Raw genomic sequence first — 26,101 nt, 5'->3', positions numbered from 1 at the left:
TGTTACAGGCCTCCAGCACAGCCTAGTCTATAGTCTATAGTGTTACAGGCCTCCAGCCTATAGTCTATAGTCTATAGTGTTACAGGCCTCCAGCCTATAGTCTATAGTCTATAGTGTTACAGGCCTCCAGCACAGCCTAACCTATAGTCTATAGTGTTACAGGCCTCCAGCCCAGCCTAGTCTATAGTCTATAGTGTTACAGGCCTCCAGCCCAGCCTAGTCTATAGTCTATAGTGTTACAGGCCTCCAGCCCAGCCTAACCTATAGTCTATAGTGTTACAGGCCTCCAGCCCAGCCTAACCTATAGTCTATAGTGTTACAGGCCTCCAGCCCAGCCTAACCTATAGTCTATAGTGTTACAGGCCTCCAGCCCAGCCTAGTCTATAGTCTATAGTGTTACAAGCCTCCAGCCCAGCCTAGTCTATAGTCTATAGTGTTACAGGCCTCCAGCACAGCCTAGTCTATAGTCTATAGTGTTACAGGCCTCCAGCCTATAGTCTATAGTCTATAGTGTTACAGGCCTCCAGCCCAGCCTAGTCTATAGTCTATAGTGTTACAGGCCTCCAGCCCAGCCTAGTCTATAGTCTATAGTGTTACAGGCCTCCAGCCTATAGTCTATAGTGTTACAGGCCTCCAGCCCAGCCTAGTCTATAGTCTAAAGGGCTACAGGCCTCCAGCCCAGCCTAGTCTATAGTCTAAAGGGCTACAGGCCTCCAGCCCAGCCTAGTCTATAGTCTAAAGGGCTACAGGCCTCCAGCCCAGCCTAGTCTATAGTCTATAGTGTTACAGGCCTCCAGCCCAGCCTAGTCTATAGTCTATAGTGTTACAGGCCTCCAGCCTATAGTCTATAGTCTATATTGTTACTGGCCTCCAGCCTATAGTCTATAGTCTATAGTGTTACAGGCCTCCAGCCCAGCCTAGTCTATAGTCTAAAGGGCTACAGGCCTCCAGCCCAGCCTAGTCTATAGTCTAAAGGGCTACAGGCCTCCAGCCCAGCCTAGTCTATAGTCTAAAGGGCTACAGGCCTCCAGCCCAGCCTAGTCTATAGTCTATAGTGTTACAGGCCTCCAGCCCAGCCTAGTCTATAGTCTATAGTGTTACAGGCCTCCAGCCTATAGTCTATAGTCTATAGTGTTACAGGCCTCCAGCCCAGCCTAGTCTATAGTCTATAGTGTTACAGGCCTCCAGCCCAGCCTAGTCTATAGTGTTACAGGCCTCCAGCCCAGCCTAGTCTATAGTGTTACAGGCCTCCAGCCCAGCCCAGCCTAGTCTATAGTCTAAAGGGCTACAGGCCTCCAGCCCAGCCTAGTCTATAGTCTAAAGGGCTAGTGTTACAGGCCTCCAGCCCAGCCTAGTCTATAGTCTATAGTGTTACAGGCCTCCAGCACAGCCTAACCTATAGTCTATAGTGTTACAGGCCTCCAGCCTAGTCTATAGTCTATAGTGTTACAGGCCTCCAGCCTAGTCTATAGTCTATAGTGTTACAGGCCTCCAGCCTAGTCTATAGTCTATAGTGTTACAGGCCTCCAGCCCAGCCTAGTCTATAGTCTAAAGGGCTACAGGCCTCCAGCCCAGCCTAGTCTATAGTCTAAAGGGCTACAGGCCTCCAGCCCAGCCTAGTCTATAGTCTAAAGGGCTACAGGCCTCCAGCCCAGCCTAGTCTATAGTCTATAGTGTTACAGGCCTCCAGCCTAGTCTATAGTCTATAGTGTTACAGGCCTCCAGCCCAGCCTAGTCTATAGTCTAAAGGGCTACAGGCCTCCAGCCCAGCCTAGTCTATAGTCTAAAGGGCTACAGGCCTCCAGCCCAGCCTAGTCTATAGTCTAAAGGGCTACAGGCCTCCAGCCCAGCCTAGTCTATAGTCTAAAGGGCTACAGGCCTCCAGCCCAGCCTAGTCTATAGTCTATAGTGTTACAGGCCTCCAGCCCAGCCTAGTCTATAGTCTATAGTGTTACAGGCCTCCAGCCCAGCCTAGTCTATAGTCTAAAGGGCTACAGGCCTCCAGCCCAGCCTAGTCTATAGTCTATAGTGTTACAGGCCTCCAGCCCAGCCTAGTCTATAGTCTAAAGGGCTACAGGCCTCCAGCCCAGCCTAGTCTATAGTGTTACAGGCCTCCAGCCCAGCCTAGTCTATAGTCTAAAGGGCTACAGGCCTCCAGCCCAGCCTAGCCTATAGTCTAAAGGGCTACAGGCCTCCAGCCCAGCCTAGCCTATAGTCTAAAGGGCTACAGGCCTCCAGCCCAGCCTAGCCAATAGTCTAAAGGGCTACAGGCCTCCAGCCCAGCCTAGTCTATAGTCTAAAGGGCTACAGGCCTCCAGCCCAGCCTAGCCTATAGTCTAAAGGGCTACAGGCCTCCAGCCCAGCCTAGTCTATAGTGTTACAGGCCTCCAGCCTATAGTCTATAGTGTTACAGGCCTCCAGCCCAGCCTAGTCTATAGTCTAAAGGGCTAGTGTTACAGGCCTCCAGCCCAGCCTAGTCTATAGTCTAAAGGGCTAGTGTTACAGGCCTCCAGCCCAGCCTAGTCTATAGTCTAAAGGGCTAGTGTTACAGGCCTCCAGCCCAGCCTAGTCTATAGTCTAAAGGGCTAGTGTTACAGGCCTCCAGCCCAGCCTAGTCTATAGTCTAAAGGGCTAGTGTTACAGGCCTCCAGCCTATAGTCTATAGTCTAAAGGGCTAGTGCTACAGGCCTCCAGCCCAGCCTAGTCTATAGTCTAAAGGGCTAGTGTTACAGGCCTCCAGCCCAGCCTAGTCTATAGTCTAAAGGGCTAGTGTTACAGGCCTCCAGCCTAGTCTATAGTCTAAAGGGCTAGTGTTACAGGCCTCCAGCCCAGCCTATAGTCTATAGTCTAAAGGGCTCCAGCCTATAGTCTATAGTCTAAAGGGCTACAGGCCTCCAGCCCAGCCTAGTCTATAGTCTAAAGGGCTAGTGTTACAGGCCTCCAGCCTATAGTCTATAGTCTAAAGGGCTAGTGTTACAGGCCTCCAGCCCAGCCTAGTCTATAGTCTAAAGGGCTCCAGCCTAGTCTATAGTCTAAAGGGCTCCAGCCTAGTCTATAGTCTAAAGGGCTCCAACTAGTCTATAGTCTAAAGGGCTAGTGTTACAGGCCTCCAGCCCAGCCTAGTCTATAGTCTAAAGGGCTACAGGCCTCCAGCCCAGCCTAGCCTATAGTCTAAAGGGCTCCAGCACAGCCTAGTCTATAGTCTATAGTGTTACAGGCCTCCAGCCCAGCCTAGTCTATAGTCTAAAGGGCTACAGGCCTCCAGCCCAGCCTAGCCTATAGTCTAAAGGGCTCCAGCACAGCCTAGTCTATAGTCTATAGTGTTACAGGCCTCCAGCCCAGCCTAGTCTATAGTCTAAAGGGCTCCAGCCCAGCCTAGTCTATAGTCTAAAGGGCTAGTGTTACAGGCCTCCAGCCCAGCCTAGTCTATAGTCTAAAGGGCTACAGCCTATAGTCTATAGTCTAAAGGGCTAGTGTTACAGGCCTCCAGCCTAGTCTATAGTCTAAAGGGCTAGTGTTACAGGCCCCCAGCCTATAGTCTATAGTCTAAAGGGCTACAGCCTATAGTCTATAGTCTAAAGGGCTAGTGTTACAGGCCTCCAGCCTAGTCTATAGTCTAAAGGGCTAGTGTTACAGGCCTCCAGCCCAGCCTAGTCTATAGTCTAAAGGGCTAGTGTTACAGGCCTCCAGCCCAGCCTAGTCTATAGTCTAAAGGGCTAGTGTTACAGGCCTCCAGCCCAGCCTAACCTATAGTCTAAAGGGCTAGTGTTACAGGCCTCCAGCCCAGCCTAGTCTATAGTCTAAAGGGCTAGTGTTACAGGCCTCCAGCCCAGCCTAGTCTATAGTCTAAAGGGCTCCAGCCTATAGTCTATAGTCTAAAGGGCTAGTGTTACAGGCCTCCAGCCCAGCCTAGTCTATAGTCTAAAGGGCTAGTGTTACAGGCCTCCAGCCCAGCCTAGTCTATAGTCTAAAGGGCTAGTGTTACAGGCCTCCAGCCCAGCCTAGTCTATAGTCTAAAGGGCTAGTGTTACAGGCCTCCAGCCTATAGTCTATAGTCTAAAGGGCTAGTGTTACAGGCCTCCAGCCTATAGTCTATAGTCTAAAGGGCTAGTGTTACAGGCCTCCAGCCTATAGTCTATAGTCTAAAGGGCTAGTGTTACAGGCCTCCAGCCTATAGTCTATAGTCTAAAGGGCTAGTGTTACAGGCCTCCAGCCTATAGTCTATAGTCTAAAGGGCTAGTGTTACAGGCCTCCAGCCTATAGTCTATAGTCTAAAGGGCTAGTGTTACAGGCCTCCAGCCTATAGTCTATAGTCTAAAGGGCTAGTGTTACAGGCCTCCAGCCTATAGTCTATAGTCTAAAGGGCTAGTGTTACAGGCCTCCAGCCTAGCCTATAGTCTAAAGGCCTCCAGCCTAGTCTATAGTGTTACAGGCCTCCAGCCTAGTCTATAGTCTAAAGGGCTCCAGCCTATAGTCTATAGTCTAAAGGGCTAGTGTTACAGGCCTCCAGCCTATAGTCTATAGTCTAAAGGGCTAGTGTTACAGGCCTCCAGCCTAGTCTATAGTCTAAAGGGCTAGTGTTACAGGCCTCCAGCCCAGCCCAGCCTAGTCTATAGTCTAAAGGGCTCCAGCCCAGCCTATAGTCTATAGTCTAAAGGGCTCCAGCCTATAGTCTATAGTCTAAAGGGCTCCAGCCTATAGCCTATAGTCTAAAGGGCTCCAGCCTAGTCTATAGTCTAAAGGGCTCCAGCCTATAGCCTATAGTCTAAAGGGCTCCAGCCTAGTCTATAGTCTAAAGGGCTCCAGCCTATAGTCTATAGTCTAAAGGGCTCCAGCCTAGTCTATAGTCTAAAGGGCTAGTGTTACAGGCCTCCAGCCTATAGTCTATAGTCTATAGTGTTACAGGCCTCCAGCCCAGCCTAGTCTATAGTCTAAAGGGCTAGTGTTACAGGCCTCCAGTCTATAGTCTATAGTCTAAAGGGCTCCAGCCTATAGTCTATAGTCTAAAGGGCTCCAGCCTAGTCTATAGTCTAAAGGGCTAGTGTTACAGGCCTCCAGTCTATAGTCTATAGTGTTACAGGCCTCCAGCCTATAGTCTATAGTCTAAAGGGCTAGTGTTACAGGCCTCCAGCCTAGTCTATAGTCTAAAGGGCTACAGGCCTCCAGCCCAGCCTAGTCTATAGTCTAAAGGGCTCCAGCCTATAGTCTATAGTCTAAAGGGCTAGTGTTACAGGCCTCCAGCCTATAGTCTATAGTCTAAAGGGCTAGTGTTACAGGCCTCCAGCCTAGTCTATAGTCTAAAGGGCTACAGGCCTCCAGCCCAGCCCAGCCTATAGTCTATAGTCTAAAGGGCTCCAGCCTAGCCTATAGTCTAAAGGGCTAGTGTTACAGGCCTCCAGCCTAGTCTATAGTCTAAAGGGCTACAGGCCTCCAGCCTATAGTCTATAGTCTAAAGGGCTAGTGTTACAGGCCTCCAGCCTAGTCTATAGTCTAAAGGGCTACAGGCCTCCAGCCCAGCCTAGTCTATAGTCTAAAGGGCTCCAGCCTATAGTCTATAGTCTAAAGGGCTAGTGTTACAGGCCTCCAGCCTATAGTCTATAGTCTAAAGGGCTAGTGTTACAGGCCTCCAGCCTAGTCTATAGTCTAAAGGGCTACAGGCCTCCAGCCCAGCCCAGCCTATAGTCTATAGTCTAAAGGGCTCCAGCCTAGCCTATAGTCTAAAGGGCTAGTGTTACAGGCCTCCAGCCTAGTCTATAGTCTAAAGGGCTACAGGCCTCCAGCCTATAGTCTATAGTCTAAAGGCCTCCAGCCCAGCCTATAGTCTAAAGGCCTCCAGCCCAGCCTAGCCTATAGTCTAAAGGGCTAGTGTTACAGGCCTCCAGCCCAGCCCAGCCTAGCCTATAGTCTAAAGGGCTAGTGTTACAGGCCTCCAGCCTATAGTCTATAGTCTAAAGGGCTCCAGCCTAGTCTATAGTCTAAAGGGCTACAGGCCTCCAGCCCAGCCCAGCCTATAGTCTATAGTCTAAAGGGCTCCAGCCTAGTCTATAGTCTAAAGGGCTCCAGCCTAGTCTATAGTCTAAAGGGCTCCAGCCTAGTCTATAGTCTAAAGGGCTCCAGCCTAGTCTATAGTCTAAAGGGCTCCAGCCTAGTCTATAGTCTAAAGGGCTCCAGCCTAGTCTATAGTCTAAAGGGCTCCAGCCTAGTCTATAGTCTAAAGGGCTCCAGCCTAGTCTATAGTCTAAAGGGCTCCAGCCTAGTCTATAGTCTAAAGGGCTCCAGCCTAGTCTATAGTCTAAAGGGCTCCAGCCTAGTCTATAGTCTAAAGGGCTCCAGCCTAGTCTATAGTCTAAAGGGCTCCAGCCTAGTCTATAGTCTAAAGGGCTCCAGCCCTAGTCTATAGTCTAAAGGGCTCCAGCCTAGTCTATAGTCTAAAGGGCTCCAGCCTAGCCTATAGTCTAAAGGGCTCAGCCTAGTCTATAGTCTAAAGGGCTCCAGCCTAGTCTATAGTCTAAAGGGCTCCAGCCTAGTCTATAGTCTAAAGGGCTCCAGCCCTAGTCTATAGTCTAAAGGGCTCCAGCCTAGTCTATAGTCTAAAGGGCTCCAGCCTAGTCTATAGTCTAAAGGGCTCCAGCCTAGTCTATAGTCTAAAGGGCTCCAGCCTAGTCTATAGTCTAAAGGGCTCCAGCCTAGTCTATAGTCTAAAGGGCTCCAGCCTAGTCTATAGTCTAAAGGGCTCCAGCCTAGTCTATAGTCTAAAGGGCTCCAGCCTAGTCTATAGTCTAAAGGGCTCCAGCCTAGTCTATAGTCTAAAGGGCTCCAGCCTAGTCTATAGTCTAAAGGGCTCCAGCCTAGTCTATAGTCTAAAGGGCTCCAGCCTAGTCTATAGTCTAAAGGGCTCCAGCCTAGTCTATAGTCTAAAGGGCTCCAGCCCAGCCTAGTCTATAGTCTAAAGGGCTCCAGTCTATAGTCTAAAGGGCTCCAGCCCAGCCTAGCCTATAGTCTAAAGGGCTCCAGCCTAGTCTATAGTCTAAAGGGCTCCAGCCTAGTCTATAGTCTAAAGGGCTCCAGCCTAGTCTATAGTCTAAAGGGCTCCAGCCTAGTCTATAGTCTAAAGGGCTCCAGCCTAGTCTATAGTCTAAAGGGCTCCAGCCTAGTCTATAGTCTAAAGGGCTCCAGCCTAGTCTATAGTCTAAAGGGCTCCAGCCTAGTCTATAGTCTAAAGGGCTCCAGCCTAGTCTATAGTCTAAAGGGCTCCAGCCTAGTCTATAGTCTAAAGGGCTCCAGCCTAGTCTATAGTCTAAAGGGCTCCAGCCTAGTCTATAGTCTAAAGGGCTCCAGCCTAGTCTATAGTCTAAAGGGCTCCAGCCTAGTCTATAGTCTAAAGGGCTCCAGCCTAGTCTATAGTCTAAAGGGCTCCAGCCTAGTCTATAGTCTAAAGGGCTAGTGTTACAGGCCTCCAGCCCAGCCTAGTCTATAGTCTAAAGGGCTCCAGCCTAGCCTATAGTCTAAAGGGCTCCAGCCTAGCCTATAGTCTAAAGGGCTCCAGCCTAGTCTATAGTCTAAAGGGCTCCAGCCTAGTCTATAGTCTAAAGGGCTAGTGTTACAGGCCTCCAGCCCAGCCTAGTCTATAGTCTAAAGGGCTCCAGCCTAGCCTATAGTCTAAAGGGCTCCAGCCTAGCCTATAGTCTAAAGGGCTCCAGCCTAGCCTATAGTCTAAAGGGCTAGTGTTACAGGCCTCCAGCCCAGCCTAGTCTATAGTCTAAAGGGCTCCAGCCTAGCCTATAGTCTAAAGGGCTCCAGCCTAGCCTATAGTCTAAAGGGCTCCAGCCTAGTCTATAGTCTAAAGGGCTCCAGCCTAGTCTATAGTCTAAAGGGCTAGTGTTACAGGCCTCCAGCCCAGCCTAGTCTATAGTCTAAAGGGCTCCAGCCTAGCCTATAGTCTAAAGGGCTCCAGCCTAGCCTATAGTCTAAAGGGCTCCAGCCTAGCCTATAGTCTAAAGGGCTAGTGTTACAGGCCTCCAGCCCAGCCTAGTCTATAGTCTAAAGGGCTCCAGCCTAGCCTATAGTCTAAAGGGCTCCAGCCTAGCCTATAGTCTAAAGGGCTCCAGCCTAGTCTATAGTCTAAAGGGCTCCAGCCTAGTCTATAGTCTAAAGGGCTAGTGTTACAGGCCTCCAGCCCAGCCTAGTCTATAGTCTAAAGGGCTCCAGCCTAGCCTATAGTCTAAAGGGCTCCAGCCTAGCCTATAGTCTAAAGGGCTAGTGTTACAGGCCTCCAGCCTATAGTCTATAGTCTAAAGGGCTAGTGTTACAGGCCTCCAGCCCAGCCTAGTCTATAGTCTAAAGGGCTCCAGCCTAGTCTATAGTCTAAAGGGCTCCAGCCTAGTCTATAGTCTAAAGGGCTCCAGCCTAGTCTATAGTCTAAAGGGCTCCAGCCTAGTCTATAGTCTAAAGGGCTCCAGCCTATAGTCTATAGTCTAAAGGGCTCCAGCCCAGCCTATAGTCTATAGTGTTACAGGCCTCCAGCCTAGTCTATAGTCTATAGTCTAAAGGGCTAGTGTTATGATTTTGTATGTATGTTTCTACATGTATTTATTTAGGTTCACAGACCAAGGTCCCCGTCACGAACGGTGCCGTTACAAACCCTACATTTGTGATCAGAAAAAAGACCCGATATAGACCCAAGGAGCAAAAAAAATATAGTGTTACAGGCCTGGTAGATTTACAAACTCACCTCAGCCCAGGCCTTCAGTACGGCCAATTTCTCCATGGTGGTAGCACTCTCACTGTACAGCTGACTAGAGGAACCCTTCCCAGCCTGCACCTTGTCCAGCGAGGATACCAGGAGATTGTGGACGCGACGAAGATCATTCAGGTCACTGACCACACCACTACCGATCCACGTACTACACACCTACAGAAAGGACACACAGAGAAGAAGGGAATTGGAGAGAAACGATTTACACAGGCTGGTAGAAAAACAGGGATTTGGTTTGTTTTTCAGGAGAAGAACAAAATAGAAAAATGGAAAAATGCAGAGAGAGAGAGACAGGGATCGTGATCGAACAAAGAGAGCCAGCGAAAGAGATCGATTTCATGAGAGATGAAGACCGTGAGAGAGAAAGAGATCGATATCATGAGAGATGAAGATCGTGAGAGAGAAAGAGATCGATATCATGAGAGATGAAGATCGTGAGAGAGAAAGAGATCGATATCATAAGAGATGAAGACCGTGAGAGAGAAAGAGATCGATATCATGAGAGATGAAGATCGTGAGAGAGAAAGAGATCGATATCATAAGAGATGAAGACCGTGAGAGAGATAGAGCAATGGATTGTGATCGTCAGAGCGAGACACAACAAGCCCTCCGTGTGAGGAGTGTGTCAACACTGTATCTGACAATTATGTTTGCTGCCTCCTCCTCCACATCAGTCAGAAAGCAGAAGTATCTCAGCTCTACAGCTCCACTACACTAGCCTATAGTACAGTACAGTACACTACAGCTCCACTACACAGAGAGGGACATGATGACTCAGAGCTCTGCAGTACTGAGGATTAGCTGAGACTGTCTACTGCATACTATACACTACAGTACACTACACTATAGTACACTACACTATAGTACACTACACTACAGGTACACCACACTACAGTACAGTACACTGCAGTACACTACACTACACTACAGGTACACCACAGTACACTACCCTATAGTACACTACACTACAGTACACTACACTACAGGTACACCACAGTACACTACCCTATAGTACACTACAGTACACTACACTACACTACCCTATAGTACACTACACTTCACTACAGGTACACCACAGTACACTACCCTATAGTACACTACAGTACACTATAGTACACTACACTACAGGTACACCACAGTACACTATACTACCCTATAGTACACTACAGTACACTATAGTACACTACACTACAGGTACACCACAGTACACTACCCTATAGTACACTACAGTACACTACACTACACTACCCTATAGTACACTACACTACACTACAGGTACACCACAGTACACTACCCTATAGTACACTACAGTACACTACAGTACACTACACTACAGTACACTACAGTACACTATACTACCCTATAGTACACTACCCTATAGTACACTACAGTACACTACACTGCAGTACACTACACTACAGGTACACTATAGTACACTACACTACAGGTACACCACAGTACACTACCCTATAGTACACTACACTTCACTACAGGTACACCACACTACACTACCCTATAGTACACTACAGTACACTACCCTATAGTACACTACACTATACTACCCTATTGTACACTACCCTATACTACCCTATAGTACACTACACTACAGGTACACCACAGTACACTACCCTATAGTACACTACAGTACACTATAGTACACTACAGTACACTACAGTACACTACACTACAGTACACTATAGTACACTACCCTATAGTACACTATACTACCCTATTGTACACTACCCTATAGTACACTACAGTACACTATAGTACACTACCCTATAGTACACTATACTACCCTATTGTACACTACCCTATAGTACACTACAGTACACTACACCACAGTACACTACCCTATAGTACACTACACTACACTACAGTACACTACACTACAGTACACTACCCTATAGTACACTATACTACCCTATTGTACACTACCCTATACTACCCTACAGTACCCTATAGTACCCTATAGTACACTACACTACACTATAGCACACTAAACTGCAGTACACTACACTACCCTATAGTACACTACACTACCCTATAGTACACTACACTACCCTATAGTACACTATACTACCCTATAGTACACTACACTATACTACCCTATAGTACACTACACTACACTACCCTATAGTACACTATACTACCCTATAGTACACTACACTATACTACCCTATAGTACACTACACTACACTACCCTATAGTACACTACACTACACTACCCTATAGTACACTACACTACCCTATAGTACACTACACTACCCTATAGTACACTGCACTACCCTATACTACCCTACAGTACCATATAGTACACTACACTACACTATAGCACACTAAACTGCAGTACACTACACTACCCTATAGTACACTACCCTATAGTACACTACACTACCCTATAGTACACTACACTACCCTATAGTACACTACCCTATAGTACACTACACTACCCTATAGTACACTACACTACACTATAGTACACTACACTATAGCACACTAAACTGCAGTACACTATACTACCCTATAGTACACTACCATATAGTACACTACCCTATAGTACACTACAGTACACTACCCTATAGTACACTACCCTACAGTACACTACCCTACAGTACACTACACTACCCTACAGTACACTACACTACAGTACACTACAGTACACTACACTACCCTATAGTACACTACAGTACACTACCCTACAGTACACTACACTACCCTATAGTACACTACAGTACACTACCCTACAGTACACTACACTACCCTATAGTACACTACAGTACACTACCCTACAGTACACTACACTACCCTACAGTACACTACACTACACTACCCTACAGTACACTATAGTACACCACACTACAGTACACTACCCTATAGTACACTACCCTATAGTACACTACAGTACACTACCCTATAGTACACTACACTATAGTACACTACCCTATAGCACACTACACTACCCTATAGTACACTACCCTATAGTACACTACAGTACACTACCCTATAGTACACTACACTATAGTACACTACCCTATAGCACACTACACTACCCTATAGTACACTACCCTATAGTACACTACACTACCCTATAGTACACTACACTATAGTACACTACCCTATAGTACACTACACTACCCTATAGTACACTACACTACCCTACCCTATAGTACACTACACTACACTACATTACAGTACACTACACTACAGTACACTACACTACACTACACTACACTACACTACACTATAGCACACTACACTACAGTACACTACCCTATAGTACACTACACTACCCTATAGTACACTACCCTACCCTATAGTACACTACCCTATAGTACACTTAACTACCCTATAGTACACTACACTACACTACCCTATAGTACACTACACTATATATAGTACACTACCCTATAGTACACTACAATACACTACAGTACACTACCCTATAGTACATAACACTACACGACAGTACACTACCCTATAGGACATAACACTACACGACAGTACACTACCCTATAGGACATTACACTACACTATAGTACACTACACTATAGTACACTACACTACAGTACACTACAGTACACTACCCTATAGTACACTACACTATAGTACACTAGACTATAGTACACTAGACTAGAGTACACTACACTACACTACAGTACACTACACTATACTATAGTACACTACAGTACACTATAGTACAGTACACTACACTACAGTACACTACACTACAGTACACTAGCCTCACAGTCTACAGCTATACTGAGTAGAAGAGAGCCATGTGATATAAAATCAACGCTTGGAACCAGGGGGAGGTCTGGTCCACAGTGGTCTGGTCCACAGTGGTCTGGTCCACAGTGGTCTGGTCAACAGTGGTCAGGTCAACAGTGGTCAGGTCAACAGTGGTCAGGTCAACAGTGGTCAGGTCAACAGTGGTCAGGTCAACAGTGGTCTGGTCAACAGTGGTCTGATCAACAGTGGTCTGATCAACAGTGGTCTGATCAACAGTGGTCTGGTCAACAGTGGTCTGGTCAACAGTGGTCTGATCAGTGGTCTGGTCAACAGTGGTCTGGTCAACAGTGGTCTGGTCCCAGTGGTCTGGTCCCAGTGGTCTGGTCAACAGTGGTCTGGTCAACAGTGGTCTGGTCAACAGTGGTCTGGTCAACAGTGGTCAGCTCCCAGTGGTCTGGTCCCAGTGGTCTGGTCAACAGTGGTCTGGTCCCAGTGGTCAGGTCAACAGTGGTCTGGTCAACAGTGGTCAGCTCCCAGTGGTCTGGTCAACAATGGTCTGGTCAACAATGGTCTGGTCAACAATGGTCTGGTCAACAATGGTCTGGTCAACAGTGGTCTGGTCAACAGTGGTCAGGTCAACAGTGGTCAGCTCCCAGTGGTCTGGTCAACAGTGGTCTGGTCAACAGTAGTCTGGTCAACAGTGGTCAGCTCCCAGTGGTCTGGTCCCAGTGGTCTGGTCCCAGTGGTCAGCTCCCAGTGGTCAGGTCAACAGTGGTCTGGTCAACAGTGGTCTGGTCAACAGTGGTCAGGTCAACAGTGGTCAGGTCAACAGTGGTCAGGTCAACAGTGGTCAGGTCCCAGTGGTCAGATCAACAGTGGTCTGGTCCCAGTGGTCAGATCAACAGTGGTCTGGTCAACAGTGGTCTGGTCAACAGTGGTCAGGTCAACAGTGGTCAGGTCAACAGTGGTCTGATCCCAGTGGTCTGGTCCCGGTCTGGTCCCAGTGGTCAGCTCCCAGTGGTCAGCTCCCAGTGGTCAGCTCCCAGTGGTCAGGTCAACAGTGGTCTGGTCCCATTGGTCAGCTCCCAGTGGTCAGATCCCATTGGTCTGGTCCCAGTGGTCAGGTCAACAGTGGTCAGGTCAACAGTGGTCAGGTCAACAGTGGTCTGGTCCCAGTGGTCTGGTCAACAGTGGTCTGGTCAACAGTAGTCTGGTCAACAGTGGTCAGCTCCCAGTGGTCTGGTCCCAGTGGTCTGGTCCCAGTGGTCAGCTCCCAGTGGTCAGGTCAACAGTGGTCTGGTCAACAGTGGTCTGGTCAACAGTGGTCAGGTCAACAGTGGTCAGGTCAACAGTGGTCAGGTCCCAGTGGTCAGATCAACAGTGGTCTGGTCCCAGTGGTCAGATCAACAGTGGTCTGGTCAACAGTGGTCTGGTCAACAGTGGTCAGGTCAACAGTGGTCAGGTCAACAGTGGTCTGATCCCAGTGGTCTGGTCCCGGTCTGGTCCCAGTGGTCAGCTCCCAGTGGTCAGCTCCCAGTGGTCAGGTCAACAGTGGTCTGGTCCCATTGGTCAGCTCCCAGTGGTCAGATCCCATTGGTCTGGTCCCAGTGGTCAGGTCAACAGTGGTCAGGTCAACAGTGGTCAGGTCAACAGTGGTCAGGTCAACAGTGGTCAGGTCAACAGTGGTCTGGTCCCAGTGGTCTGGTCAACAGTGGTCTGGTCCCAGTGGTCAGTTCCCAGTGGTCAGTTCCCAGTGGTCAGTTCCCAGTGGTCAGTTCCCAGTTTTTGCCATGTGTGATGAACACATTGTACATCTTGAATAGCCAATTGCAAATATATCATTTTTTCTTATAGTTTAAAACTGCCATTGTTTTATTCGTTTTTCTCTTAAAACAATAAGAAAAATGCATTAAATTCCAGGTGAATTCCCAATGCAGATGGCCTAGATGGCACTTCCCACAGAGAGAGAAAACATGATAATTTCTGCTGCTGTTTCTACTAACCACATCGGTTTCATTTATAGGATGATGAGCGGAAACTGTTTTGTGATAACTACACTGTTATATATTTGGGGAGTGAAAATATATATACACTGCTCAAAAAAATAAAGGGAACACTTAAACAACAATGTAACTCCAAGTCAATCACACTTCTGTGAAATCAAACTGTCCACTTAGGAAGCAACACTGATTGACAATACATTTCACATGCTGTTGTGCAAATGGAATAGACAACAGGTGGAAATTATAGGCAATTAGCAAGACACCCCAATAAAGGATTGGTTCTGCATGTGGGGACCACAGACCACTTCTCAGTTCCTATGCTTCCTGGTTGATGGTTTGGTCACTTTTGAATGCTGACGGTGCTTTCACTCTAGTGGTAGCATGAGACGGAGTCTACAACCCACACAAGTGGCTCAGGTATTGCAGCTCATCCAGAATGGCACATCAATGCGAGCTGTGGCAAGAAGGTTTGCTGTGTCTGTCAGCGTAGTGTCCAGAGCATGGAGGCGCTACCAGGAGACAGGCCAGTACATCAGGAGACGTGGAGGCCGTAGGAGGGCAACAACCCAGCAGCAGGACCGCTACCTCCGCCTTTGTGCAAGGAGGAGCAGGAGGAGCACTGCCAGAGCCCTGCAAAATGACCTCCAGCAGGCCACAAATGTGCATGTGTCTGCTCAAACGTTCAGAAACAGACTCCATGAGGGTGGTATGAGGGCCATACGTCCACAGGTGGGGGTTGTGCTTACAGCCCAACACCGTGCAGGATGTTTGGCATTTGCCAGAGAACACCAAGATTGGCAAATTCGCCACTGGCGCCCTGTGCTCTTCACAGATGAAAGCAGGTTCACACTGAGCATGTGACAGACGTGACAGAGTCTGGAGACGCCGTGGAGAACGTTCTGCTGCTTGCAACATCCTGTAGCTTGACCGGTTTGGCGGTGGGTCAGTCATGGTGTGGGGTTGCATTTCTTTGGGGGGCAACACAGCCCTCCATGTGCTCGCCAGATGTAGCCTGAGCGCTGTCCTCAGATAATCGCATAGTGAGCTTTCGCCATAAAGCCTTTTTGAAATCTGACACGGCGGCTGGATTAACAAGAAGTTCAGCTTTATTTTGATGTATTGCACTTGTGATTGTATGAAAGTTAAATATTTATAGTAATTTAATTTGAATTTGGCGCTCTGCAATTTCACCGGAAGTTGTCGAGGTGCGACGCTAGCATCCCACTGATCCAGAAGAAGTTTTCAGCGTTTCAACCTTCACACCTGTAAATACTACTCACCGAGCTCTCACAATTGTGTTCTTATCGCTAGAACCAGAGCTGAGATTTCCAATGTGTGTAGGCTATTCATGGTGATGTAGAGAGCTGTGATGTCAGAAGGTGGTCGTGTGGAGAACCTATCAGGACAGTTACCTGGCATGCCTTTGCTGTGATGTCAGAAGGTGGTCGTGTGGAGAACCTATCAGGACAGTCACCTGGCATGCCTTAGCTGTGATGTCACAAGGTGTATCTGGGGAGGACCTATCAGGACAGTTACCTGGCATGCCTGAGCTGTGATGTCAGAAGGTGGTCATGTGGAGAACCTATCAGGACAGTTACCTGGCATGCCTTAGCCGTGATGTCAGAAGGTGTATCTGGGGAGAACCTATCAGGACAGTTACCTGGCATGCCTTAGCCGTGATGTCAGAAGGTGGTCATGTGGAGAACCTATCAGGACAGTTACCTGGCATGCCTTAGCCGTGATGTCAGAAGGTGTATCTGGGGAGAACCTATCAGGACAGTTACCTGGCATGCCTTAGCCGTGATGTCAGAAGGTGTATCTGGGTAGAACCTATCAGGACAGTTACCTGGCATGCCTTAGCCGTGATGTCAGAAGGTGTATCTGGGGAGAACCTATCAGGACAGTTACCTGGCATGCCTTAGCCGTGATGTCAGAAGGTGTATCTGGGGAGAACCTACCAGGACAGTTACCTGGCATGCCTTAGCCGTGATGTCAGAAGGTGTATCTGGGGAGAACCTACCAGGACAGTTACCTGGCATGCCTTAGCCGTGATGTCAGAAGGTGTATCTGGGGAGAACCTATCAGGACAGTTACCTGGCATGCCTTAGCCGTGATGTCAGAAGGTGTATCTGGGGAGAACCTATCAGGACAGTTACCTGGCATGCCTTAGCCGTGATGTCAGAAGGTTTATCTGGGGAGAACCTATCAGGACAGTTACCTGGCATGCCTTAGCTGTGATGTCAGAAGGTGTATCTGGGGAGAACGCTGGTCTAAGAGCAGCTCCAACCTGAGGATCAATAAAGATATATACATTGAATAAGGTTGCCAGAGTTACATAGAAATACAACACATAGATTATCTTAATGGCGTATCTTCATTGATTATCTGTGTTGATAGACTCACGTTCGCCTGGTACTGCTCCAGGATCACGTGACCTGGGAACTCTGGCTCCGGAACAGAGGCAAACTTCTTAATAATGTCTTCCAGAGCCTGAAGACCAGCCATCCTCAACTGGTTACTGTTGTCTGTAGCCGCCATGAAGGCCATGCGAATCAGGTCAGAGAGGTGGAGGACCAACAGATCACCTGAGGGAGGGGGGAGGGAGAGAGAGAGAGGGAGGGAGGGGGGAGGGAGAGAGAGAGAGAGGGAGGGGGGAGGGAGGGAGAGAGAAAAAGGGTTGGTTACTGGTGTCTGTAGCCGCCATGAAGGCCATGCGAATCAGGTCCGAGAGGTGGAGGACCAACAGACCTGAGCGAGAGGGAGGGAGAGAGAGAGAGGGAGGGGGGAGGGAGAGAGAGAGAGGGAGGGATCAGGTTTCCTATATATTTTGACAGATGGAATTCCATGACTAACCACTGGCAGCGTCTCAGTGTGTATAAAAAAATTAAGTCTAATGTGGTATCTGAGAGGCTGCTCGCTGATCGTGTGTGTGTACCTTTAGGGTTCTTGGCCTTAGCAGAGCGGGCGCCGGCCAGGTCAAAGTGGGTCTTGTCTGCGTTCTCACACAGCAGTATGATGCGACACAGACAGTCTGCGGCGAACACACGGGTCACCCAGCGCGGCGCCACAGATGGCTTGGCGTTATTGTCCTCTCCCAGCGCCGTAAACATGATGTCATCGTCGATCTCATCCTGCTTCTCCGAGTCGTCCTCTTCTTTACCCAGATCTACCGGTGCCACAACCCCTCCTCCAGCCTCTGGACAGGAAGGAAGGAATACTTCAACGTCCCACACAGGAAAACCAGGCACGACACATTAAAGGCCTAATGCAGCCCTTTTCATATCCATATCAAACCAGGCACGACACATTAAAGGCCCAATGCAGCCCTTTTCATATCCATATCAAATCACACACACGACACATTAAAGGCCCAATGCAGCCCTTTTCATATCCATATCAAACCAGGCACGACACATTAAAGGCCCAATGCAGTCCTTTTCATATCCATATCAAATCATACACGACACATTAAAGGCCTAATGCAGCCCTTTTCATATCCATATCAAACCAGGCACGACACATTAAAGGACTAATGCAGCCCTTTTAATATCCATATCAAATCATGACACATTAAAGGCCCAATGCAGCCCTTTTCATATCCATATCAAATCATGACACATTAAAGGCCCAATGCAGCCCTTTTCATATCCATATCAAATCACACACACACGACACATTAAAGGCCTAATGCAGCCCTTTTCATATCCATATCAAATCATGACACATTAAAGGCCCAATGCAGCCCTTTTCATATCCATATCAAATCACACACACGACACATTAAAATCCTTTCTGGGTAACAAATACCTTACTGGGATTGTTTAACATTAAAATCGTCAAAAATAAACACAAATAGCTTCTTAGCAAAGACCATGCAAAGACCAAGCAATCATTTTGCCAAGACTGTTTGGGAGTGGTTTGAATGGGAGGAGAAAACTAGCTGTTATTGGCAGAGAGGTTTGGAACTCTTTCTTATTGGTCTATTAACTGGTGATGTCACCAGGCAGTATAAAACTCCATCCCACCGAAGCAGGCTGACATTTCAGGTCGTCTTTTCAAAAAGCTTTTAAACTAAAAGGGGCATTATCATAATTTTCACAGTATTCTTCCAAACTCAGTGTGGAAATATATGATATAAAAACACTGAAAAATCCAGTTTTGACTACACTGAACCTTTAAGACGACGGAGGGAGAATGGACAGTTAAAAAAAAAACATTATTCAACAAGACAATAATGAGACCCATATGGCTAGTGGCCTAAATAAATATCACGGACTGACCAACAGCCAGACGGAAATATATCTACAGAACATTCCATGGCCACATCATGTCCTAGTCATGACTTAGCTGAGCATAACATTGATAAATATATAAATAGAAGACATGTTTATTTAAACCCGTCACCAAACACTTAGTTAAGTCAAGTTTCACAGACTGTGACCTGTCGTAGCAGCCAGGACATCCTTGCAGAGCTTCAACCAATGAGAGAGCTTGTCCACGGCGAGCGAGGAGAGCATGTGGCCCAGAGTGTCATGGATGTCGTGACAAAGCTTCCTGTCCGTCTCCCGGTCCAGCATTCCAAACAGAACCCCCTCCAAACCAGTCTCTGTGATGTTCAGATCTGGGGAGAGAGAGGAAGAGAGAGAGGAAGAGAGAGAAAGAGAGTTAATCAATGTCGTCATCATTATCACACCTCTGCGGCACACCACCCCCTACAGACTAGTCTATCTGTGGCACACCACCCCCTACAGACTAGTCTATCTGTGGCACACCACCCCCTACAGACTAGTCTATCTGTGGCACACCACCCCCTACAGACTAGTCTATCTGTGGCACACCACCCCCTATAGACTAGTCTATCTGTGGCACACCACCCCCTACAGACTAGTCTATCTGTGGCACACCACCCCCTATAGACGAGTATCTGCTCCCTAATCTAGCGTCGGGCGCCCGTCCCTGGTCTAGCGCCCGTCCCTGGTCTAGCGTCGGACGCCCGTCCCTGGTCTAGCGTCGGACGCCCGTCCCTGGTCTAGCGTCGGACGCCCGTCCCTGGTCTAGCGTCGGACGCCCGTCCCTGGTCTAGCGTCGGACGCCCGTCCCTGGTCTAGCGTCGGGCCCGTCCCTGGTCAGGTCCACTACTTACTGACGGTGGTTGAGTCCGTGCTGTCCTTGTTGCGGGCCAGACTCATGGCGTACTCACAGACCTCCGCAGCCTCTCTCTGGGCCAGCTGTCTCAGACAGGCCACCGCTGCACGGCGCAGCAACAGGTGAGAGCTACACAGGTGGACCTGAGGAAGGAACACACACAGGTCAACTACCACAACACACACACACACACACCAACTACCACAACACACACACACAGGTCAACTACCACAACACACACATACACACCAACTACCACAACACACACACACAGGTCAACTACTGCCCTGCCACGCCCCCCCCCCCCCCACACTCACACAGAGACAGGGCATCAGGCTGGCCCCCTCACACAGAAACAGGGCATCAGGCTGCCCCCCCCTCACACAGAAACAGGGCATCAGGCTGGCCCCCCCTCACACAGAGACAGGACATCAGGCTGGCCCCCCCTCTCACACAGAGACAGGGCATCAGGCTGGCCCCCCCTCTCACACAGAGACAGGGCATCAGGCTGGCCCCCCCTTTCACACAGAGACAGGGCATCAGGCTGGCCCCCCCTCTCACACAGAGACAGGGCATCAGGCTGGCCCCCCCCTCTCACACAGAGACAGGGCATCAGGCTGGCCCCCCCTCTCACACAGAGACAGGGATTCAGGCTGGCCCCCCCTCTCACACAGAGACAGGGCATCAGGCTGGCCCCCCCTCTCACACAGAGACAGGGCATCAGGCTGGCCCCCCCTCTCACACAGAGACAGGGCATCAGGCTGGCCCCCCCCTCTCACACAGAGACAGGGCATCAGGCTGGCCCCCCCTCTCACACAGAGACAGGGATTCAGGCTGGCCCCCCCTCTCACACAGAGACAGGGCATCAGGCTGGCCCCCTCACACAGAGACAGGGCATCAGGCTGGCCCCCTCTCACACAGAGACAGGGCATCAGGCTGGCCCCCTCTCACACAGAGACAGGGCATCAGGCTGGCCCCCTCTCACACAGAGACAGGGCATCAGGCTGGCCCCCTCTCACACAGAGACAGGGCATCAGGCTGGCCCCCTCTCACACAGAGACAGGGCATCAGGCTGGCCCCCTCTCACACAGAGACAGGGCATCAGGCTGGCCCCCTCCCACACAGAGGCACGGCATCAGGCTGGCCCCCTCACACAGAGGCACGGCATCAGGCTGGCCCCCTCCCACACAGAGGCACGGCATCAGGCTGGCCCCCTCCCACACACTTACACAGAGACAGGGCACCAGGCTGGAGAGGTTAACGTGGCGCGGGGCGAACATGTGTAGCTGCTGGAGACAGGATATGGCCGCTGCCTGCACCAGGGAGTCGCTGTGACCCTGCATGATGGCACAGCCCACCAGACATGATGAGCGGATCGTCGAGATGGTCGCTCCGTTACCTGGAGAGAGAGAGAGAGAGATCAGCAACACTGGTGTAAAGTACTTCAGTATATTTTAAAGTACTGGTGTAAAGTACTTCAGTATATTTTAAAGTACTACTTAAGTAGTTTTTTTGCGGTATCTGTACTTCAGAATTTATATTTTTGACAACTTTTACCTCACTAGATTCCTAAAGAAAATAGTGTACTTTTTAAACACATTTTCCCCGACACCCAACAGTACTTAGCAGGACAGAAAGATGGTCTCATTCACAGACTTATCAAGACAACATCCCTGGTCATCTCTACTGATCTGGATCACTAAACACACCTGGCTATCTGTAAATGATATCTCAGTGTTCCCCTGGCTATCTGTAAATGATATCTCAGTGTTCCCCTGGCTATCTGTAAATGATATCTCAGTGTTCCCCTGGCTATCTGTAAATTATATCTCAGTGTTCCCCTGGATATATGTAAATGATGTCTGAGTGTTGGAGTGTTCCCCTGGCTATCTGTAAATGATTTCTGAGTGTTCCCCTGGCTATCTGTAAATGATTTCTGAGTGTTCCCCTGGCTATATGTAAATGATTTCTGAGTGTTCCCCTGGCTATATGTAATGATATCTGAGAGTTCCCCTGGATATATGTAAATGATCTGAGTGTTCCCCTGGCTATATGTAAATGATGTCTGAGTGTTGGAGTGTTCCCCTGGCTATATGTAAGTGATGTCTGAGTGTTGGAGTGTTCCCCTGGCTGTCTGTAAATGATGTCTGAGTGTTGGAGTGTTCCCCTGGCTATATGTAAGTGATGTCTGAGTGTTGGAGTGTTCCCCTGGCTGTCTGTAAATGATGTCTGAGTGTTGGAGTGTTCCCCTGGCTATCTGTAAATGATGCATGAGTGTTGGAGTGTTCCCCTGGCTATCTGTAAATGATGCCCGAGTGTTGGAGTGTTCCCCTGGCTATCTGTAAATGATGTCTGAGTGTTCCCTTGGCTATATGTAAATGATGTCTGAGTGTTGGAGTGTTCCCCTGGCTATCTGTAAATGATGTCTGAGAGTTCCCCTGGCTATATGTAAATGATCTGAGTGTTCCCCTGGCTATATGTAAATGATGTCTGAGTGTTGGAGTGTTCCCCTGGCTATCTGTAAATGATGCCTGAGTGTTGGAGTGTTCCCCTGGCAATCTGTAAATGATGTCTGAGTGTTCCCCTGGCTATATGTAAATGATGTCTGAGTGTTCCCCTGGCTATATGTAAATGATGTCTGAGTGTTGGAGTGTTCCCCTGGCTATCTGTAAATGATGTCTGAGTGTTCCCCTGGCTATCTGTAAATGATGTCTGAGTGTTCCCCTGGCTATATGTAAATGATGTCTGAGTGTTCCCCTGGCTATATGTAAATGATTTCTGAGTGTTCCCCTGGCTATATGTAATGATATCTGAGAGTTCCCCTGGCTATATGTAAATGATCTGAGTGTTCCCCTGGCTATATGTAAATGATGTCTGAGGGTTGGAATGTTCCCCTGGCTGTCTGTAAATGATGTCTGAGTGTTGGAGTGTTCCCCTGGCTATCTGTAAATGATGCCTGAGTGTTCCCCTGGCTATCTGTAAATGATGCCTGAGTGTTGGAGTGTTCCCCTGGCTATCTGTAAATGATGTCTGAGTGTTCCCCTGGCTATATGTAAATGATGTCTGAGTGTTGGAGTGTTCCCCTGGCTATATGTAAATGATGCCTGAGTGTTGGAGTGTTCCCCTGGCTATATGTAAATGATGTCTGAGTGTTGGAGTGTTCCCCTGGCTATCTGTAATGATATCTGAGTGTTCCCCTGGCTATATGTAAATGATGTCTGAGTGTTCCCCTGGCTATATGTAAATGATTTCTGAGTGTTCCCCTGGCTATATGTAAATGATTTCTGAGTGTTCCCCTGGCTATATGTAAATGATTTCTGAGTGTTCCCCTGGCTATATGTAAATGATTTCTGAGAGTTCCCCTGGCTATCTGTAAATTATATCTGAGTGTTCCCCTGGCTATATGTAAATGATGCCTGAGTGTTGGAGTGTTCCCCTGGCTATATGTAAATGATGTCTGAGTGTTCCCCTGGCTATCTGTAAATTATATCTGAGTGTTCCCCTGGCTATATGTAAATGATGCCTGAGTGTTCCCCTGGCTATATGTAAATGATTTCTGAGTGTTCCCCTGGCTATATGTAAATGATTTCTGAGTGTTCCCCTGGCAATCTGTAAATGATGTCTGAGTGTTGGAGTGTTCCCCTGGCTATCTGTAAATTATATCTGAGTGTTCCCCTGGCTATATGTAAATGATGCCTGAGTGTTCCCCTGGCTATATGTAAATGATTTCTGAGTGTTCCCCTGGCTATATGTAAATGATTTCTGAGTGTTCCCCTGGCTATATGTAAATGATGTCTGAGTGTTGGAGTGTTCCCCTAGCTATCTGTAATGATATATGAGTGTTGGAGTGTTCCCCTAGCTATCTGTAATGATATCTGAGTGTTGGAGTGTTCCCCTGGCTATCTGTAAATTATTTCTGAGTGTTGGAGTGTTCCCCTGGCTATATGTAAATGATGTCTGAGTGTTGGAGTGTTCCCCTGGCAATCTGTAAATGATGTCTGAGTGTTCCCCTGGCTATTTGTAAATGATGTCTGAGTGTTGGAGTGTTCCCCTGGCTATCTGTAAATGATGTCTGAGTGTTCCCCTGGCTATATGTAAATGATGTCTGAGTGTTGGAGTGTTCCCCTGGCTATCTGTAAATGATGGCTGAGTGTTCCCCTGGCTATATGTAAATGATGTCTGAGTGTTCCCCTGGCTATCTGTAAATGATGTCTGAGTGTTCCCCTGGCTATATGTAAATGATGTCTGAGTGTTGGAGTGTTCCCCTGGCTATCTGTAAATGATGTCTGAGTGTTCCCCTGGCTATATGTAAATGATGTCTGAGTGTTCCCCTGGCTATCTGTAAATGATCTGAGTGTTCCCCTGGCTATATGTAAATGATGTCTGAGTGTTCCCCTGGCTATATGTAAATGATTTCTGAGTGTTCCCCTGGCTATATGTAATGATATCTGAGAGTTCCCCTGGCTATATGTAAATGATCTGAGTGTTCCCCTGGCTATATGTAAATGATGTCTGAGGGTTGGAATGTTCCCCTGGCTGTCTGTAAATTATGTCTGAGTGTTGGAGTGTTCCCCTGGCTATCTGTAAATGATGCCTGAGTGTTCCCCTGGCTATCTGTAAATGATGTCTGAGTGTTCCCCTGGCTATATGTAAATGATGTCTGAGTGTTGGAGTGTTCCCCTGGCTATATGTAAATGATGCCTGAGTGTTGGAGTGTTCCCCTGGCTATCTGTAAATGATGTCTGAGTGTTGGAGTGTTCCCCTGGCTATCTGTAAATGATGTCTGAGTGTTGGAGTGTTCCCCTGGCTATCTGTAATGATATCTGAGTGTTCCCCTGGCTATATGTAAATGATGTCTGAGTGTTCCCCTGGCTATATGTAAATGATTTCTGAGTGTTCCCCTGGCTATATGTAAATGATTTCTGAGAGTTCCCCTGGCTATCTGTAAATTATATCTGAGTGTTCCCCTGGCTATATGTAAATGATGCCTGAGTGTTCCCCTGGCTATATGTAAATTATTTCTGAGTGTTCCCCTGGCTATATGTAAATGATTTCTGAGTGTTCCCCTGGCTATATGTAAATGATGTCTGAGTGTTGGAGTGTTCCCCTAGCTATCTGTAATGATATATGAGTGTTGGAGTGTTCCCCTGGCTATATGTAAGTGATGTCTGAGTGTTGGAGTGTTCCCCTAGCTATCTGTAATGATATATGAGTGTTGGAGTGTTCCCCTAGCTATCTGTAATGATATCTGAGTGTTGGAGTGTTCCCCTAGCTATCTGTAATGATATCTGAGTGTTGGAGTGTTCCCCTGGCTATCTGTAAATTATTTCTGAGTGTTCCCCTGGCTATATGTAAATGATGTCTGAGTGTTGGAGTGTTCCCCTGGCTATCTGTAAATGATGTCTGAGTGTTCCCCTGGCTATATGTAAATGATGTCTGAGTGTTCCCCTGGCTATATGTAAATGATGTCTGAGTGTTGGAGTGTTCCCCTGGTTATCTGTAAATGATGCCTGAGTGTTGGAGTGTTCCCCTGGCTATCTGTAAATGATACCTGAGTGTTGGAGTGTTCCCCTGGCTATCTGTAAATGATGCCCGAGTGTTGGAGTGTTCCCCTGGCTATCTGTAAATGATGCCTGAGTGCTGGAGTGTTCCCCTGGCTATCTGTAAATGATGTCTGAGTGTTCCCCTGGCTATATGTAAATGATGCCTGAGTGTTGGAGTGTTCCCCTGGCTATCTGTAAATGATGTCTGAGTGTTGGAGTGTTCCCCTGGCTATCTGTAATTTTGTCTGAGTGTTGGAGTGTTCCCCTGGCTATCTGTAATGATATCTGAGTGTTCCCCTGGCTATATGTAAATGATGTCTGAGTGTTCCCCTGGCTATATGTAAATTATTTCTGAGTGTTCCCCTGGCTATATGTAAATGATTTCTGAGAGTTCCCCTGGCTATATGTAAATGATGTCTGAGTGTTCCCCTGGCTATATGTAAATGATTTCTGAGTGTTCCCCTGGCTATATGTAAATGATTTCTGAGAGTTCCCCTGGCTATCTGTAAATTATATCTGAGTGTTCCCCTGGCTATATGTAAATGATGCCTGAGTGTTCCCCTGGCTATATGTAAATGATGTCTGAGTGTTGGAGTGGTCCCCTGGCTATCTGTAAATGATGTCTGAGAGTTCCCCTGGCTATATGTAAATGATGCCTGAGTGTTCCCCTGGCTATATGTAAATGATGTCTGAGTGTTGGAGTGTTCCCCTGGTTATCTGTAAATGATGCCTGAGTGTTGGAGTGTTCCCCTGGCTATCTGTAAATGATGCCTGAGTGTTGGAGTGTTCCCCTGGCTATCTGTAAATGATGCCCGAGTGTTGGAGTGTTCCCCTGGTTATCTGTAAATGATGCCTGAGTGTTGGAGTGTTCCCCTGGCTATCTGTAAATGATCTGAGTGTTCCCCTGGCTATATGTAAATGAT

General features: G+C 48.1%; 1 protein-coding gene across 1 annotated transcript in view; it reads right to left on the bottom strand.

Annotated features, from left to right (window-relative positions):
• heatr5b (HEAT repeat containing 5B) overlaps window positions 1-26,101 on the bottom strand; it is a 106,886-nt gene that overhangs the window by 24,962 nt on the left and 55,823 nt on the right. The window contains 7 exon segments of the mRNA XM_031798997.1: window positions 8,732-8,911; window positions 16,709-16,777; window positions 16,894-17,075; window positions 17,426-17,686; window positions 18,932-19,111; window positions 19,634-19,778; window positions 20,865-21,034. Coding sequence (XP_031654857.1) covers window positions 8,732-8,911; window positions 16,709-16,777; window positions 16,894-17,075; window positions 17,426-17,686; window positions 18,932-19,111; window positions 19,634-19,778; window positions 20,865-21,034 — 1,187 coding nt within the window.

Source organism: Oncorhynchus kisutch, linkage group LG20 (genome assembly GCF_002021735.2).
Source record: "Oncorhynchus kisutch isolate 150728-3 linkage group LG20, Okis_V2, whole genome shotgun sequence".
Taxonomy (NCBI): Eukaryota; Metazoa; Chordata; class Actinopteri; order Salmoniformes; family Salmonidae; genus Oncorhynchus; species Oncorhynchus kisutch.
The sequence above is the reverse complement of the archived record's forward strand: the minus strand, read 5'-3'. Positions and strand labels throughout refer to the sequence as shown.